At 37.9% G+C, this 17,538-nt stretch overlaps 1 protein-coding gene across 3 annotated transcripts in view; it reads left to right on the forward strand.

Moving 5' to 3' along the window:
- ITPR2 (inositol 1,4,5-trisphosphate receptor type 2) overlaps positions 1-17,538 on the forward strand; it is a 234,261-nt gene that overhangs the window by 135,159 nt on the left and 81,564 nt on the right. For all 3 annotated transcript variants that reach the window (XM_031555252.1, XM_010715644.3, XM_019616758.2), the window contains one exon: positions 17,138-17,246. In XM_031555252.1, coding sequence (XP_031411112.1) covers positions 17,138-17,246 — 109 coding nt within the window. The remainder of the gene's footprint in view (positions 1-17,137; positions 17,247-17,538) is intronic.

The following is a 17,538-nucleotide window of genomic DNA, read 5'->3' on the forward strand; positions in this document are numbered from 1 at the left end:
CTCGCCTGGACGCCTACCTGTGCGACCTGGTGTAGGGAACCTGCTTTGGCAGGGGGGTTGGTCTCGATGATCTCTAGAGGTCCCTTCCAACCCCTACAATTCTGTGATTCTGTGATTCTGTGAATTGAAGAAATAGGAAAATGTATCAAAAGAAATTTAGAGAATAATTTTGCTAGTTTCAAATTTTATGCTTTGGTGATAGATGAAGATACTGATTCTACAGATAAAGCTCAACTTGCGATTTCTATTAGGGGTATTGAATATAATGTATCTGGAGAAATGGCTTCTTTGGTGCCATTAAATGACACAACTAAATCTCTTGGTTTGCATGAAGCATTAAAAATTGCATTAAAGTGATTTTCTGTAAACTTTGTCAACGTATCTGGTATAGCTATTGATTGTGCTCTGGCAATGGCTGGTAAAAAGGAGGGACTTACAAAATTAATAGATGATGCAATTGCCAGTGGCAACTCATATTTGGTGAAATATCAGTGCAATATACATCAAGAAAGCTCAGGTAAAAAAGCTTTAAAAATGCCTAATGTGCAAATCATCATCAAAGCTGTGAATTTCATTAAGTCCAAGGGTTTATATTATCACCAATTCCAGGAAGGAGTTCCTTAAAAGTATGAAGAATGGATGCTGATTATAGGAGCATCATTTACTTTTTTGATGGACGGTGGCTAAGTTGGGGTAAAGTGCTAAGAAGATTTTATGATTTGCAAAATGAAATCAAGTTATTTATGGAATCAGAAGGAAAATTTTGTGCTACAACATGAAGATGAAAAATGCCTCACAGATTCAGCATTTTTGATGGATTTGACCACTCATTTTAATGAGTTAAACATGCTCCTTCAAGGTGAAAAACAACTTATCTGTGTTATGTTTCAAACAGTAACAACATTCAAAATGAAACTTAAATTATGGCAAGTTCAAGTTATGGCAAATAACTTTATGCATTTTGATGTGTTGGCTAAACCCAGCCCTATGAACAGTGAAAAATACACAGCCTTACTTTCCATTTTGATAAAGAGATTTGAGAATATGTCTCAAGATTGCAAAAAAAAATCATTAATTTTTTGGTCTATTTGCAACTTCGTTTTCAGTCCACATAAATACATTACCTGTGAATTTTCAAATGGATTGTATGGAGTTGCGATCAGGCATTCAACTCAGTAAGTCTCTTTACTAGGCTTATATAAGACCTCTCTTACTAGAGAAAGCTCGCAGTCATGCCTTATTCATGTCAACAGTTTTCAGCAATATGTACATTTGTGAACAGCTATTTTTGAGGATGAATCACAGGAAGAGTAAAATTTCATCAAAAATCTCCAACAAACACCTTAATAACTCACTAAGACTTGCAGCCACTGCCACTGAACCAGACTGATGCATTAGTTTCACAAAAACAAGGTCAAATATCCCACTGTTACGTTTTTGTTGTTCTCATTTCTTAGTGTCTACATAAAAAAAAATAATAAAATCAATTGTTACTTATATAAATGAACTATATTATCTATTTCATATGTGACTCAAGACAATTCCTCTTCATGCAGTGTGGCCAAGGCAAGCCAAAAGGTTGGACACCCATGGTTTATAGTATCATAAATCTCCTTAAGATGAATTTTTCATCACCTGAAACATTACACTGGCCTCTCTTGCACCGGAACTGCTTGCATCTACAATTTAATGCCAGAAGTAGAAGAAAGTTTCACAAGTGATTTCTTGTGAATCTTTTCTCTAGGTGTGAGAGAAAACTGATGCATTCATCATCTCAAAATTGGTTAGCTATTCGATCACTAGACCAGATAGTTGGGTGAACAAGGGAGACCATCCTTTGCAGCCATTAAACATAGAAGTAAGATGCAAATTTACTTTCTTATTGAGAGTAGCTGTCTACCAGTTGGAGTGATATTTAGGCTGAGGGATGGACTTAAAATGGTGAAGCCTTAGATGTCCAGCTATGAAACTTCCAGCAGTTCTTGATTCCCAGAAGCATTCATTAGGCATGCGACCAGGTGCCACCAGGCACATTTAGCATCTCCCCAAAAAGACCCAGTGATCTGTTTAAGATGTGGGAACACAGTATAATATTTAATGTGAAATAGCTGTCCTTTAATTTACTCAGCAAGTATGATCCCATAAACCTCATGGTAGTTATTTACAGAGTAACATGCTGTAAAGGGAAAGCTTTTTCTAATCAGTAATTGAGTGTTCTAACTCTTTCTGCCTGCATTGTGTAATCTGAGTAAAACTTGAGGCAGGAGGACAATATTTGGAGGCAAGTTGCTTACCTGCAATCCTTTTATTGCCACACCTGCCTGCAGTCCCTTTATTGTCAGCGTGGCTCAGGACTGTAGCATTTCTCAAGAGTAAGGCCAGCAGGAGCTGGCAATTTCCTCCCAGTTCTGGTTCTGACTTTTACATTATGATATAAAATTTTATTCTCATATCAAGAAACAGATGACAGTGTTCATCTTGGAATTCATTGTTATCTTGCAGTGTTTTTATGAGGCCAGTAGCCTAATGCTGCAAAGTTGTTTGCGGTGTTTAGCTCCTACACCTAAAGCAGTGAGGTAGCCATGGTAACTGACTGGCCTATACACAGGGCCTCAGCCTGCCTTCCTGGGTAGGTCAGAGCATGCACCTTCCCAAATCCTGCCTCAGTTCAGTGCTCCTTAAACATCTGGTGTTTTTAAAGAGAAACTGGCTCAGACATTTTTTAACAGAATTTCATGTTTAATTAGCAGTTTGAGCCTCTTCATTCTGCTAATGGAAACAATGTATAAAGCCTTTATCACTGTCTGTAAGTCTGTTGCCCAGACCTAAGTCTTGCACTAAAAATGTTAAGGGCTTTTCTAGAAGGAAATTACATATTAAAATTTCTACTTTACCGCTGAAGAATCGTCCTAGTGTAAAGCTTAAAACAGCGCCATTTATTCTCGGTCCTCTGTCAGATACTCAGGGTACTCAGTTTCCTTTGGCTTTCCTTGCAGTTGCAGGCTATCCTTTTCCTTCCTCATCTTCTTGTTGATTTGCAAAATTGAGAAATCTTTGTAAGATGCATTTTTACTGATGATTTGTTCCTTTTCTAATCTATAATGAATTGTTGCTGTTGGCAGAGGTACTTAACAGTATATAAGAAAGCCTGAGCAAAATCCTTGGTAAAGCTGTTTCACCTGTCATTTTCAGCCTGTCCCGTCCTTTTTTTGATACCATTTTGCTTCATCTTGGTCTATTTTGTCAGTTCCAGTGTCTTTGCTGTGATGAATCATCCAGTGTGTTTATTCTTATTGTTCTAGTTAGTGACTTGAATGTGAAGGTGGAAGAACAGGTCCAACTAATATCCTGATGCCCTTTTCCAATTCCCCTGCAGAGCTGTTTTGTGAAGCAAGGAGACATGAACACCAGTTACTGAGAGGGAGAAGCTACACATCAAGGGTCACATATGTGGCATTATAACGTTGTTGGTTTAGCCAAGAGGCAGGGAGGAAAAAAGCAAATGCAGAGGGACAAGAAGGAAGAAAAAGATGGAAGACAGCAAAGCAGGAAAGACAAAATCCAGACCCTCTCTCAGTCTTGTACATCATGCCTTTTGCACCACATAAATCTATCAAGCTTTTGGCTGAGTCTTGGCAGCTCTGGATGCCACAGTTTGAATACTAATACTTCTTCCTACATATAGTGAATTTTACGTCAGAGAAGAGCATTAGGTATGTAGGCAGAGGCATCTGCATAGGTGACACTTGATCCTTAGCAGCCAAAAAGCCATTTCATCATCAGGTGGAGTCACAGAGACAGAAAGGCGCTTAATATGTATAGGAAACCAATTTATGCAACAAAGTCATTGCAAAGTTGTAATTAATCAAAGGAACTAAATAATGGTGACATTCTAGGCAATGTTATTTGGGGCTAAATGAGCGATCTGGTGTTCATAGGCTGTCATCAGAACTGAGAAGTCTGATGCAGTGACTGTCTCTGCCATGCAAAGGCATTCTTTAGTGTTTAAGAGGATGAAGTATTTTGGACTTTGTTAGTACAAGAACAGAAAAATGAGCAGTGGGAGGTAGGAGGACAGCTTTGGAGAATTACCTGGCTGAAGCAAATGAAGTCAGGTACAGAGGTCAACACCAGCAGAATGTCTCCCTAAATAGTGAAGCCTGGAACTTTTCTCTAAGAATCTGCCTTTTGTTCAAACACCGAAGGTGGTTTCTACCTGCCATTATTTTTATACATGGCTGTATTATCTTCCTAAGCAAAGATGAAGACAGATAGATGAAATGCAGACCTTGTATATGTGAGGACTTTGTTAATGTACTCCAATGCATGGCAATGCTATGTTGTTGTTTTTTCTTGTACAGTGTAGAGTTCCAGCTGATATTTTGAGTGACTGTAATACTCTGCTCTGGATGTCTCCTCGTTGGAGATTTAATAAAAACAATTTTTCTCTTGAATCTAGATTGCACTGCACTGGTTTTTGGATCTAATACAAATAGACTTGTTATACTTCATGTTCTCTTTTAAACACATGAGGATTGCCAAAGAGGATCAGACCAGAGGATTAGAGTGCTGTCTCTCTGTGTGGCCATCACCAGATGCTTCAGAAGAAAGTCTAAGAATCCCCACTGTAGGCAGAATTGAAGTTTTCTATTCTTCCTGATGTCTTGGGATAATCCCTAACAGTAAGATCATAAATCTGTGGCCCCTAAAGCATGAGATTTTGTCTTCTTTCCCATTGTTGTTTTTTTAACAGTTGCTATTGTAGCTTTTTTTTCTTGTTGTCTATAGAAATGCACAAATCCTCTTTGAATCTTGCTGAATTCTTGGCCTTGGTGACTTCCCATGATAATGAGTTCTGCCATCTAATTATGTGTGGGTTAAAAAGTGTTTCTGTATCGCTTTTTTATTGGCCATCTCTGGATTCCGTTAAAGACACCTTCTTATGTAATAGAGGAAATAGTAATTTTTACCTTCTATCTCCTTACCATTCATATTATTCTGTTCTGTTGTCACATCTTTTTTCCAAGGTGAGCGATCTCAATCTTTTGTATGACATGTTTTCTATAACTCTTATGTGCTCATAGCACTCCTCTGATCATGCTGGGAAATGGCAACTTCTTGTGGATACAGAACTTCAGATAAAATTGTACCATTGATCTAATTTAAGCAATGACTTTGTCTAAGCTGTTTACCATCCCATTTGAGCTTTATCAAGGTTTTCACAGAGATATGCTAATTAAGTGGAGCAGCAATGCTGCATTCAGAATAGAATAGACTGAGCTGCAAATTATGTAGCTCCTAGGATTGTTGTTGGGTTTGGTTTAGTAATTCTTTCAACAGACTGGTTGATGTGCATGCGTAGTTGAATTTCCAATTATTGCAACTGTAAAGTTCATCTTGGTTTTCATAATGCGTTTGAGCCCTAGTATTGGGATTCTGGCATGCTACTTACCTAAGAGATGTCATTAGTGAAGATATCATCAGTCTTGAAATATAGTAGAAAATTTGCAATCAATTGTAGGATTTTCAGAGCAGGTTTCACTATCGGTGTGCACGATCCTTAACAGCTCTAAAGATGCACATGACTTTGTATTACCATAGTTACGTGCTATGTGTGTATGAACATTCCAGTGATAATATATTTCTCTGTAGAAGCAATAGAAATGTAGGCATTATAATGACAACAGCTTTGTAATAAATGTATACTAAATTGTATTATGATGAAACAGCCACTGCACATGTGCAGCAATCTAATCTCTGTCATAAATAACTCAGCAATTTTAGCAAATATTAAATATAAAGGGGCAATTTAATATTATGAGTGAACAGCTTGCATATTAAATTTTATATAAACATGAATCTGTCTTTTAGTAGTGGGAATGTAGTAAGCTGAGACGGTCCCTTGAAAATGTGTCTCTTGTCTCTCCTTTGTCTCTAACTTGTAACAGCTGATTTAATTTCAGGAAAGTTTTGGTCATTTTTTCATGACCAATTCTAGAGCTGCTTGACTGTGTGTTGGTGATATATTTTCTCTATTCAAACCAGAAGAGAAATTTTTCCCTTGTCTTGTGAAACTTATCATTTAGAAATTACTGTTACTCCTAAAATACAAAGACAGCTAAGAAAATATTGAGCTCTGGTTTGACAGCTAATACACCTCTGAAAGTTATTAAAAACAAAATACTTCTCTGTTAGCAATGTTTCAGTTTCATTCAACGGCTTTGGCTAATAGTGAAGGTTTATGAAACTTCTGCTGCAGTGTTAACGCAAAATAGGAGTCATTTCACAGCACTCTTCAAAAGGACATTATTAGATTTCCTTGTTGGAGCTGATGAAATCTTAGGCTCCAAGAATAGAAAGTTAATATCGGCATCTAATTTAAAAGGGAAGATTGAGAACTGCTTTGAAAATTGAGACCTTTTCCTAGTAAGAGATGACTTCAAAATTCAGAATGTCTGTCATTTGGAAGGAAAGTTCTGTTACAAAAACTTCAGACATTTCAAGAAAGACCAACTTCAAGGTCCAGTCCAACTTCAGTTTTGTGAATCCATAGTTAAAGCCAAGATATATCCTGATTGCCTCTGGATAGGTACTTAGCTTGTTAATGACATTAATGGAAGTTGAAGTAAGTTGGCATAGCATAGTGTCTGAACCAAGATGGGCAACTGATTCCTCTTTCTTGGAGAATAAACTTGCCAAATGCTTTTTTTCAGCCTCCCAAGGAATTCAGTGTTCAGGTCATCCTAGAGCCCAACTCCTTCTAGTGGCAGCATAGCCCTTGCTAGAACAGCAACAGAGCTCAGATCTTAATGAAGTTTATTTTAGTTGTGAAATTACCATTTCTCATACTTAGGAAGGGATCCTTTTCTTCTGGGGTGACCTTACCTTGTAATCCTGGATCATTATTAATTCCTATTTACTTGGGCTCCTTTGCTGCAAGTGGATGTGCTGGTTTGCTGATCTACTGTATGAGGAAGAAGATACCGAGTGCTTTGCAACTACAGACAAGTGTCAGCAACTATATTTGCTGAGTGTCAGTGGCAAGAATCTGAGCCCTTCTGAACACGCAGAATCAAAAAGTCTGCTGAAGAAGGTTGCTTAAAATATTTATTTGATACTTACAATCTCTGGCAATCAAAGTCATCAGGCAGACTCCTAAAGATGATGAAATTACTTTGGTTTGGTTTCATAATGATCAAAAACCCAGCAGCATATTTTGGGTTTTTTAGTTCTTGTTCTTTTGGGCCTTCTGTCTCTGACCACAAAGATTTCGCATTTTCAAATACTTTTTCTGGGACCTGGTGTGGTAGAAATTTCATTGTGTGTGTGGTTCTGTTTTGTGTGTGGATTTCTTTTTTTAAAAAATGAGAATAAGAATTCTCATAGAAGCATGGGAATCTAGGTGCAGAACTTAAAGTACCAACCATAATGCAAATGATAACACAATTGAGAGAGTTAACAATTATGGATCATTCCCAATTAAGTTTACTGGGAAATTTTTCAAACTGCTGTAGTTTTGTTTGAATTTTTGTTTTAATTCAGGGAACATTAATTACAGGTATTTCTAAATCAGCCACGTCAAAATGGATAGTTAGTAATGACAAAGTGCTAGATTTGTAGTATTCTCTAACGTAGTTCTGCTTTTCTGTTTGTCTGAAGTGCCTCCTGTTTTCAGAGAGACAGTGCAATCAGTGCAGGAGCTGGCTTTGCTCCAGGTGAAAATTGTTCTCCTCTGTATAGAAGGAGCAAGATGTTTTGTTTTCTTTGCAATGCTGAACAGTGTAACAAAGGAAGAATCTGCCTATCACTGCAAGTAACACTAGGCCATCTCTGCATCTTGACCCCATCGAAGCTATGCTTTTGAGCTGATGTGTGCTCATTTTCCATGAAGATAAGTGCTAAGATTGTGTTTCTGTATACCACTGGTAACACTGGCCATTTAAATATCGCTACTGTCTGAATCTGCCCCAAGGTTGATTTCATTTAGCTGCTCCAGTTTTGCTGATTGGGTAGGAGCTGCGTAGATCTCCTTTGACCAGCTGTTTTCAGTGGCCACACTCTGTGCCAGACTGTAAGACTGTGAACTCCCTTGGCCCAATTTTGTATGTTGGCCTCTACAGTAGTCAGTTCAGATTTTTTCTTTTAGGCTGTTGGAGGCCTGAATTTATACAGTCTTTAGTACCTAAAAATGCAGGTATATTTGGAAGTAGATATGCTTGCTCACACACTCTTCCATTCCCTCGGGCCCTGTCGCTGTCACACAGAGCAGAGCTCAGCGCTGCCCCTCCACTCCCTGTGAGGAGCTGCAGCCGCCATCAGGCCTCCCCTCAGCTTCTTTGCTCTGCGCAGAGCAAACCAAGGGACCTCAGCTGCTCCTCACGTCTTGCCCTCTAGACCCTTCCCCATCTTAGCGACCCTTCTTTGTGTGCTCTCTAATAGTTTTATGACTTTCTTATTGTCACACTGTTCATGAAACTTGAGATGTGACTGCTCCATCAGTGCAGAGCAGGAGATGTGGAAAGCAGTAAATTAATACTGAGAACTACTTCGTTTTAATATCACAGTCTCAAAAAAACCCACCAGTTGACATAAAAAAGCAGCTCTCACTAAGTAGCTCAGACTACCAGGGATGGCATTTAACTATTTGAGAAGGTGGTACATATCATGGTTTAATGGCATATCCATGGTAAAACAAGAAGGTACTTATTTGTAATTTATTCAGCCCAGAACTCATAGCAAATCCTCTGAAAGATTTCCTGAATTTTGCTAATCTGAATTAGAAGATAATGTGTTTTAGCAAATGTAAAGGTTCCTTCATACATAAGTGGCGATGTGGCTATCTGGAATGCCTTAGCAGAAATTCTTCGTGTATTTCTGAATTTTCTTCATCAATCTTAGCTAGTAGAAAAGGATGAAATTGAGAAATCAGTGGAGCTGGTGATGGGTAAAAATGAGTAGGTGAAAACTGAAATCCTGAAGTGCTCCTGAGCCACTTTAATAATCCTAAATCAGCAGTGAAGAACCTAGCGTATCTAATTCAAAATAGCATAAGCAATACCTCTGCAATGCATTTTTTATCTAGTAAATCAGGTATCTGTTGGGCTTTGAAGTTCAGCACAACAGCAACACAGTGAAACAAAGCAATGTAATGAAAATACTGTTTGGCTACTCTTAATATTTTTCCCTAGCTACCTGTTTCAAATTGCTCTTAAAATATCTAAGTGTGGTGGTACTCAGAAGTATACATCTAGAAATTGTCTACTTTTGTAAATGTTCACATTAGGACTCTTAGGGGCAAATTTTCCTGGGAGAGAGCAGGGACTTCCATACAGAAATCTTTTTAACAAATAATTTTTGTGCATAACTCCTTTGAAGGTTTACCCCCCTGCAACACAAGATTTATATAATTTCAATTGTTGAAAATTATGCTTTTCAGAAATGGTCTTTTTCTACAGTACGTTACTGATGTGACAAGTCATACATGCTTCTGAACAATCATGGTGAAATCTTACATTGTTTTCTTTCAGTGGTGGAGAACTTGGGTTATTGTGCGTCTCAATGCTTTACCTTGTTCAAGCCAAAGGTGCAAAGAAAAAATCACATAGGTGCAAAAATAAAAAAAAAAAAATCAGTTTTGTGAGTGCATGTTATGAGCAAAGATGAAAACCATGTAACTAAGTGAGCAACAGGAAAGGTGAGAGATTTTAACAGTAATATTTGCTGTAATAAAGACCTGTTCTATGTATACAAATGTTGTGACTGTAAATATCCTATATTTGGAAGAAAAAAAAAAAGAAAGAAAAAGAAAAAAAAAAAGAATGGACTTTTGACTAATAATAATATTTTATGGCCCAGTAGTAAAATCTTATACAAAATCAAACTGTATTCTGAATGCAATAGTGCTGGAGTTTTCACTAATCCAGACAGTTTTCTTCTGCTGCTGTATTCATGGTAATAGTAAAAAAAAAAATAAAATCTTTCTTTTAATATGATATTTTCCTGAACTTCTTCAGGGTGTGAAATTGGACAGTTACCAGGCAAAAACTGTTTTTCTTGCAATGTATCCACTATTCTTTTCACTATTGATATTGAAAACAGACTGGAAATAGCATTTGTTTTGCAGTATTTTGGTGCTTTATCTTGAAACTTTATGAAACCTGGATGTGTATAGGGAAGAATTAAGAGACTGTTTTGAAGTTAGCTACTTTTTTCAACCATTATCATTTGGTTTTTGAGAAGGGTCATGCTTGCCATTCTTTTTTGTCTATACCTATTAATGAGTCTCCACAGAAGTCACAACCTCAGGTTTATCAGTTAGCATTGGTGATTTAGGCAAGCTGTATTAAGACAAGTAGAATTAATACCAGATTTGTGTAGAATTAAACAATGGCACATTTAAAATGTGAGGCGTCTCTGCCTAATGAGAGACAGCTGAGAGGTGTGGGTGGCCAGTTTTGCTCTCCTAGGAGAACTGTGTCATGAAGTCTGGTACATATTTTGTTGTGGGCTTCTTTTTTTCTTTTTAGAATTGTATAAAAACTTTTGCCGGGCAAAGTACATGTCTGCTTCTTCTCCTCAAGCTGCTGGCAAGGCTCCCATTGATTTTAGTGAAAGCAGGGCTGAACAACAGCTGACCTAACTTCATTTTTATAAATACTTTTTTGTAGGAGTGAATAAATGCCCCAGTGTGCTACTAAGTTTGCTCTTGGATGTCATATTTTACTGGTCAAAATATATCAGTGTCAACTATCAGTTGGCTATTGTAACTTCTTGTTCTAAAAGATCAAAACCAGGAAAAAACTCACTCTGTGTGAAAATAAACAAACATCACCCCAAAGCAGACAACCTCCCTCACTCTCTAAGCCCCTTGGAACTTGCTGGCAGCATGAAGACAGCATTTTTTCCACTTTGAGGCCATAGAAAGAGTTAGGGCTCAGATGTTCTCTTCCAAGCTTCTCCTTGTGCAACTCTGTGTGCCTGGTAGCTGCGTGCCTCAGTTAATCCATTTTGGAGGTGAGATAATAATACTGATGCCATCTTCCATTTCATGATCAGGTTAAGCCATAAATTAATGAGGAACTGTATAACTTTCATATTTGGTAACTTCATAGGGAACACTTGCACAAAGCTCATCCTTCCCCTGCCCTGTTTCATCACAAAAGGGAATAAAAGAACAAAATAGCGTAAAAACAGGTGGAAAACAACAACAAAAAATCATCCTCAAGCAGATGCTTAGATCAAGCAAAACAGAAATTTAATTTACAAATGATGGGAAAAAACTTGTGGTTTTTTTTAACAGCTTTCATTGAGAGTCAGGCTTTTCATCTGTATTTACGATAGGAAAAAGTGGCATGATATCTTTATAGATTAAAATGGCATGTGTTTTGTCACCTAGCTGGTTCCCCTCATATAGACCACAAGATCTTCTAATACTTCCTGTTTGGGAACCCATCTAGTGATCATTTAGTAACTGCGAGCAGCTCTGTGCACCTCTTCTTACAATATTCCGATGGCTACATGCACTTACTTTTGTATGTAAGTTGCTCTGAAAGTAATGCCTCCTATTTATTTCTGTGGGAACTACAAGAGGTACAAAGCGCACAATAACACTGTCTCGTAGAGCAAATTCTCAGCTACAAAACACTATTTTTGAACATAATCACCCTTATTAGCTATGCATTTTCACCAGTGGTGAACAAGTACCTGCACAGTTCAGTCATAAAAATCTGTACCAGTGGAGATAACACACTGTTACCACTTCTGAAATGTACCACCCATCACTTCACAGTGCTAACATCTGCTGTTTGGTCTCCATAAACACTCAACAAGCATTGATGAATGTCAGTGAGTGCAACTTTTTCTGCATGGAAGAATTCAGTGACACACCATTGCTTCATACGTACTTCTATGTCAGATGCCATTTTGTTAGGCTGCCCCTCTGCTGCCATTTGTCACACAACAACAAAATATAACGGCATGTTGGCAGGAAGGTTCAACCACTACTGCTGTACTACCGACATCTGCTTTTGCCATCGTGGGTGAGTATAATAAAATAGGAGGCATTACTTTTGAAGCAGCCCTCACATATTAGCAGGGACAAAAGGCAAAATCATAAACGACAAATGAAAAAACTCAACCACTTCTATCTCTTTCCCACCTAAATTGGTCTTCAGCACCTAAGCATTGTGTCTTACGTCTTTATCTTGCAGGTTTATCTAAAGGTTATCAGATTTCTCATGCAGATAGTCAGAAACAGAGTTTGTCTTTCATGTTTAGACTGGTAAGCTCAGTAGATTGAAAACCTTGAATTTCTGATGAGAAAGTATGTTTTATTTTCTAATCACTCTTGTAGAACTTCTCCAAATCTAATCCAATTTATCAGAATTCTTCTTGAATTATAGACACCAGCTTTTGATGCAGTATTCCTTCAGCAACATGCCTCTTCACATAAAAAAGTAAGATAGTTTTATGAATCCTACTCCATAGCTCTGGTTATAATTTCCAGAATGGCATGATTTTTCAAAACGTCGTTCTGCTGATTTTTGTCCAAGACCTTCAGATCTTCACTAGAATGAAGGCCTACATTTTATGGTCTTCTTTATTGTTATTACATCTCTAACTCAACACAGAAGTATCTGGACAGACTGAGACACAAATTGTTTGCTTCTTCTCAGTTGAATAAGTGATCCTAAACTGTTATAAATGTTCTGACCCCATCCTGTTTTCCTTGTATGTCCTTTACAAATTATCTTATTCTTCTGTGTTCTTCCATTTGCTTGAAAAAAATATCAGGCATACAATAGGTATTTCCTGAGGTTTCCTATTAGAAGCCTGTGCACTCATTTATAATTTGTTGGTCTAAGTTTCAAATTGAATTCTGTCTTAGCTGTTAAGCCATTTAGCAAGTATCATTGTGGGATTATAGCATTGTAGATTTTCAGTTATAATTTTTGCCTTATGTATCATATCACCACTTTATCAGACTTCACCAGAATGATATTTTCATCATGAGTGAGACCAAAGAAGATAATAATCAGAAGCTAGAGTAGGTCTATTATTTTTTAAATCCCATATTGAGACAATTATTATGACACGATGCTAATACTATAACTACTACTGGTTTGTAGTTGCTTCCTTTAATTTTGCATTAATGGAGCTCAAAATCATCCATTACTTTATTTTGCCCAGAACTGATAAAAAACTCACAGCTTATGTTTTATCAATGTCATCATATTTACGTTTTTAACAGTGTCATTGCACATTAGATTTCTCGTAGTTCTCTGAGATTTTGTTTCCATTTCAACTTGCCAAAAACGTGTATTAGTAGAGCAGATGTCCCAGTCAGCTCCTCTGTAATATTTAGGTGGAAGTTACTGAAATATAATATTCATCCATCCACCTGGGTTAGTATGGGGCTATAGCCACATCATCCACTGTATATGAGAAATATTTGTTGGACGTGACTGCCTTTTCTGTGTTATCACTGCTAATTTGAGCATTTCTACCTCATGGTCTTATTGCAAATGAAAGTCGGAAGAGACAACCAGATCCACCATTTCAAACTTTGGAACATCACTGACTCTAAAATACTCGAATTCCGTATGCAGTGTGCTGTTGCACAGGGAGCTCATGCTGAAGCAAGTACCCATGGTAAACCTTCCAAACACTCAGGCATTTCTTCTCCACATGAGACATCCTATCCCAATGTGGAACCAGCATGTTGCAGTCTCAAAAAAAGAAAGTGAATGTACGATTTTATTAAGGCATTTAAATCAAGTTTAAAGATCAACTAGTATAATGAAATACTGAGAAAATTGTAATTTGTTTGTGTCTACATGTTCCTATTGGAATAATTCTTCCCTATTGGAAACTTTTGTCTGTCAATCTCAGGCTATTTAAAACTGCAAGAACAATAACCAGTTGTTGCTTTCTTGTGTCTTCAGTCTTTATCCTAGCTTTTGTTAGACACAGTGCAGTGGTATTCATGGGTAACAATAAGACTATTATGTTTCATTGTGGGTTTTTTTCTGGGCTATACAATGTTCTAGCCATTATAGAAGGATTACAGTCAGCTGACCGATGTTTACATACCATTTCCATACCCTAATAAGAGGTATAAGGGCAAGTTTATTGTAGCCAGTGGGGGAGAGATTTGACTTGGAAGGCTGGGATTTTCTGCTGTGTGAAGAAACATAGTCAAGGGAAGACAACACTGTACTGCCTAGTGTGCTTTTATTTTTGGCCTCTGCTTCAGTTGTATGAGTGTCAATAATGGTTGCTGCAAAGTGCTTATTCATACCACTGCTGTGCTCATTTGCTTTGGGCAATATTAATTTTGTGGCTGTGCTAAGTTGGGAAATCGTTCACAAGGGCACCAATGGCATGACTGTCTTACTTGCCCTGGCAGCAGATTGCCTCGTCCAGATGATGGGACAATTCTTGACTTTGTTTTTTGGCATTCCCACAAAAGCAAACGCAGACACTTATGCCAGCAGGATCAGCACTTTTTTTTTCTGGGAACGGGGTCTTTTTAGCGTTCTTTTGTATGATACCTCACACGGTCATGCACTGGAGGTGACAGGAATTTCTGATATACTGCATAAGCATCTGTGTATTCCTCAGCTCCAGTATATGCTGCTGGGCTGCAGAGAGCAGTTTCTTCTATTTGCAGTGGCTGCTAATTTCACAAGAAACTAAATGACCTGGGGAAGTCACACGGCTTCCCAAAGTGATCACAAAGGGGCTGAAGATCCCAAGCCTGCATCATTGTGGGGCTGAGTCTGAGGGCACATTTTTGGTACAGCTCTTTGTCAAAGCAGAGATTCCATTGCGTTCCTGGTTTTTAAACACAATGCTCTTGACTTTTGGCAATTAGGTTTCTAAGAACTGTGTGTGTCTAGATTCATGAGAGGTTAAGAGAGAGAGAGAGAGTGAAAAGCCTAATAATGAAGACTTACTCTCTGGGGGCAAAAGGTAACGTCTGTGTCTTAGTTTGCAGACAGTCAGGAAAAGATTCCTTGTTCTGTAGCCAGTTGGAGAAGTATATTCATATCACTGCTCCTCCTGTTGTCTTTTGAAGGTAATGAGGCAGGAAAAATGATCTGAGATGTGCAAACAGTTAATTTTTTTACAGACAACGAGACCAAGTGCTAAATTGTCAAGGTTATTAGTCAAATGCTATTTCATGGTCCTCAGCGTTCTTCCTGATAAAAATAAAGGCTGTTTTGATTGAACAATAAAACTTGTGACTGTGGGTATTATTTTTAACTACATATAGATGCCTTTTGGTGTTTCTTCCCGTGACTGCACTGTGACTGTTTATATAATTTACCATGGCGCTCTGTTCATCATCAGCAGACTACACAGATAGCCAGTTAAGGATGTTCCCTCAAGCTTTGTGGTTAATCAAATGGTATGGCAAATGCCAGCCTTTCATATTAAAGGCATGTCTTGATGCAGTTCTCATTCTGGGCTGGGTCCTAGTTGGGTGGTAGGAAGGATTTCTCCTCTGTGGATCCTATTTGTGTGACAAAGCTCTATGATTCTGTGATATGTGTGCCTCTAAGAGATTTTAGCAATCTTGAAATTTCTTATGAGCTGTATCTTGCCCATGCGTGCAGGATTAATCTCCATTGCAAACTAGGCTGGAAAGAGTCTGCTTCCATGTGTGGTTCAGACATTGATGGTTCTTGGTCTTTTTCTGTAGTGTAGACCACAGCTGGCTTAAGTTCATCTGAAAGATTCATGTAATAAATTCCTTGGCACAACAGATGTGTAGGTGATGCTTTTATTCTTCTTGCAGCCATTGTGTTTATGGATTCTGAAATTTTAATATAGATCTTGCAATTTTCTTGGCTAATTGAGTGAATTCTGCAGACTGTGTAGACTCTATGAAAACATCAGAATGTGAGAACTAGGAAGGAACTTCTGTTTTGCATTGTCAGCCTACATATACAGATTACTGCATTGTGACCCTTGTTTGGGATGGACAAGCCCATTGCTTTTTGAGACGCATGAAGCAATGAAGCCCCATGGTGGCCTTTGGTTGCTTTTGGAAATACTGCTAAGTATTAACAGAGACATATGAGTGTGGATTGTGCTTCCTGAGATATTTTTGGGTCTTGCTTTCTCTCTTGTTGCTGCCTCTGGTGGTTACAGATGTACAGACTGAAAAGCATATGGCTAGACTAACATGCAGGTCCTGGTGACCTGTATGTTCCCTGTAAGTACAGAGAATGCTTCTGGTACACATATTTTTAAGACCTGTTCTTCATTAAAACCAGTAGGTGAGTAAATGCAAAGAAGAAATCATGTCCTTTTACTGCCTAACTGTTGAAATGAATAATTTTTCTCCTTCTATTGTAAACATTGGAAGCCTTGCCATACTTATTTCCAAATAAAGTCTAGAGTATTTTATATTTATACCTGCAGTCATTGTCATCTGCTGCCTCTGTAAAGATGAGTGTTGACTGCAGGTATCCCCGGGAGACCAAAGGCAACAGGAAAATGCCAAGTGATTGTACCCCTACTCTTAATTCGGTGCATCTTGTTTTGCAGAACATATGCAAAATGAAAGAGAAGCTCTTCAGAGAGCTGCATGCAAATATTGACTAGTTTTGGTTTTGGAAGTAAAGGAAGCTCTTCTATCAAATGTCATCTCTCTGTTTTTAATATTTCATGTGATGTGGCTTCTTTCAGATGATCAGTTGGATTATATGAGATCAGAGAAAAGGGAGTGATTTTACTCAGATGCAGAAAATAGGAAGAAAGTACTGCCATGGCAGGGTAGGACAGACACACACAGACTGCAGTGCATTGGTTCTTTGTAGAACTTGTTTCAAAATACACGTCTTCCAGGTAGTCAGTGGAAATTGTTGAGGTAGAGATATTTGATTTATCATCAGTAAGTTTAAAATAACCTTCAGAGAAAACTTGTACAGCAGTATTTTAGAATTCTTGCCACAGAATGTGTTAGATAAGACCATTAGATGCTTGTTTTATGGACAACTTTTCTATTTGTATGCTTACTAATTATAAAAGAAAGACCTAATAAATTATGTATCTATTATAAACATCTGGCTTTTCAAACAAAGGAAATACTGAAGTTTCTTATGCTATTTTTGTATTTCTCTTAAAGGGCAACACTTTAAGGAAAATACTCCTGTATCGCTACTTTAAAGGGGAATATGGAAGTGGTATGAATGGGCCTCTGTCTACCAGCTACAGCAAAACTGCACAAGTGGGAGGTAAATCAACACACATCATTTAAGAAAAACAAAACTAGCAGCACCATCTTTTTAAAAGGCATGTTGAATGTGCTCCAGGGATTTAATTGGCAAATAAATGGAGCGAGTTCTGTAATCAGTTAGAAGAAAGGCTGTGTGCACCTGTCTCAGATGGCTGGTGTGCATTTGCCAGCACTAAAAAAGCGAATCTCTCCATTCCCCCAAGTCAGTCCTTCAGTTCAATTCTGATTGGTAACACCATTTGCTAATAAATTCACGTCCAGGAATCCAGCAAAGCATGCAGCATTTGAAC

This window comes from Meleagris gallopavo, chromosome 1 (assembly GCF_000146605.3).
Source record: "Meleagris gallopavo isolate NT-WF06-2002-E0010 breed Aviagen turkey brand Nicholas breeding stock chromosome 1, Turkey_5.1, whole genome shotgun sequence".
NCBI lineage: Eukaryota > Metazoa > Chordata > Aves > Galliformes > Phasianidae > Meleagris > Meleagris gallopavo.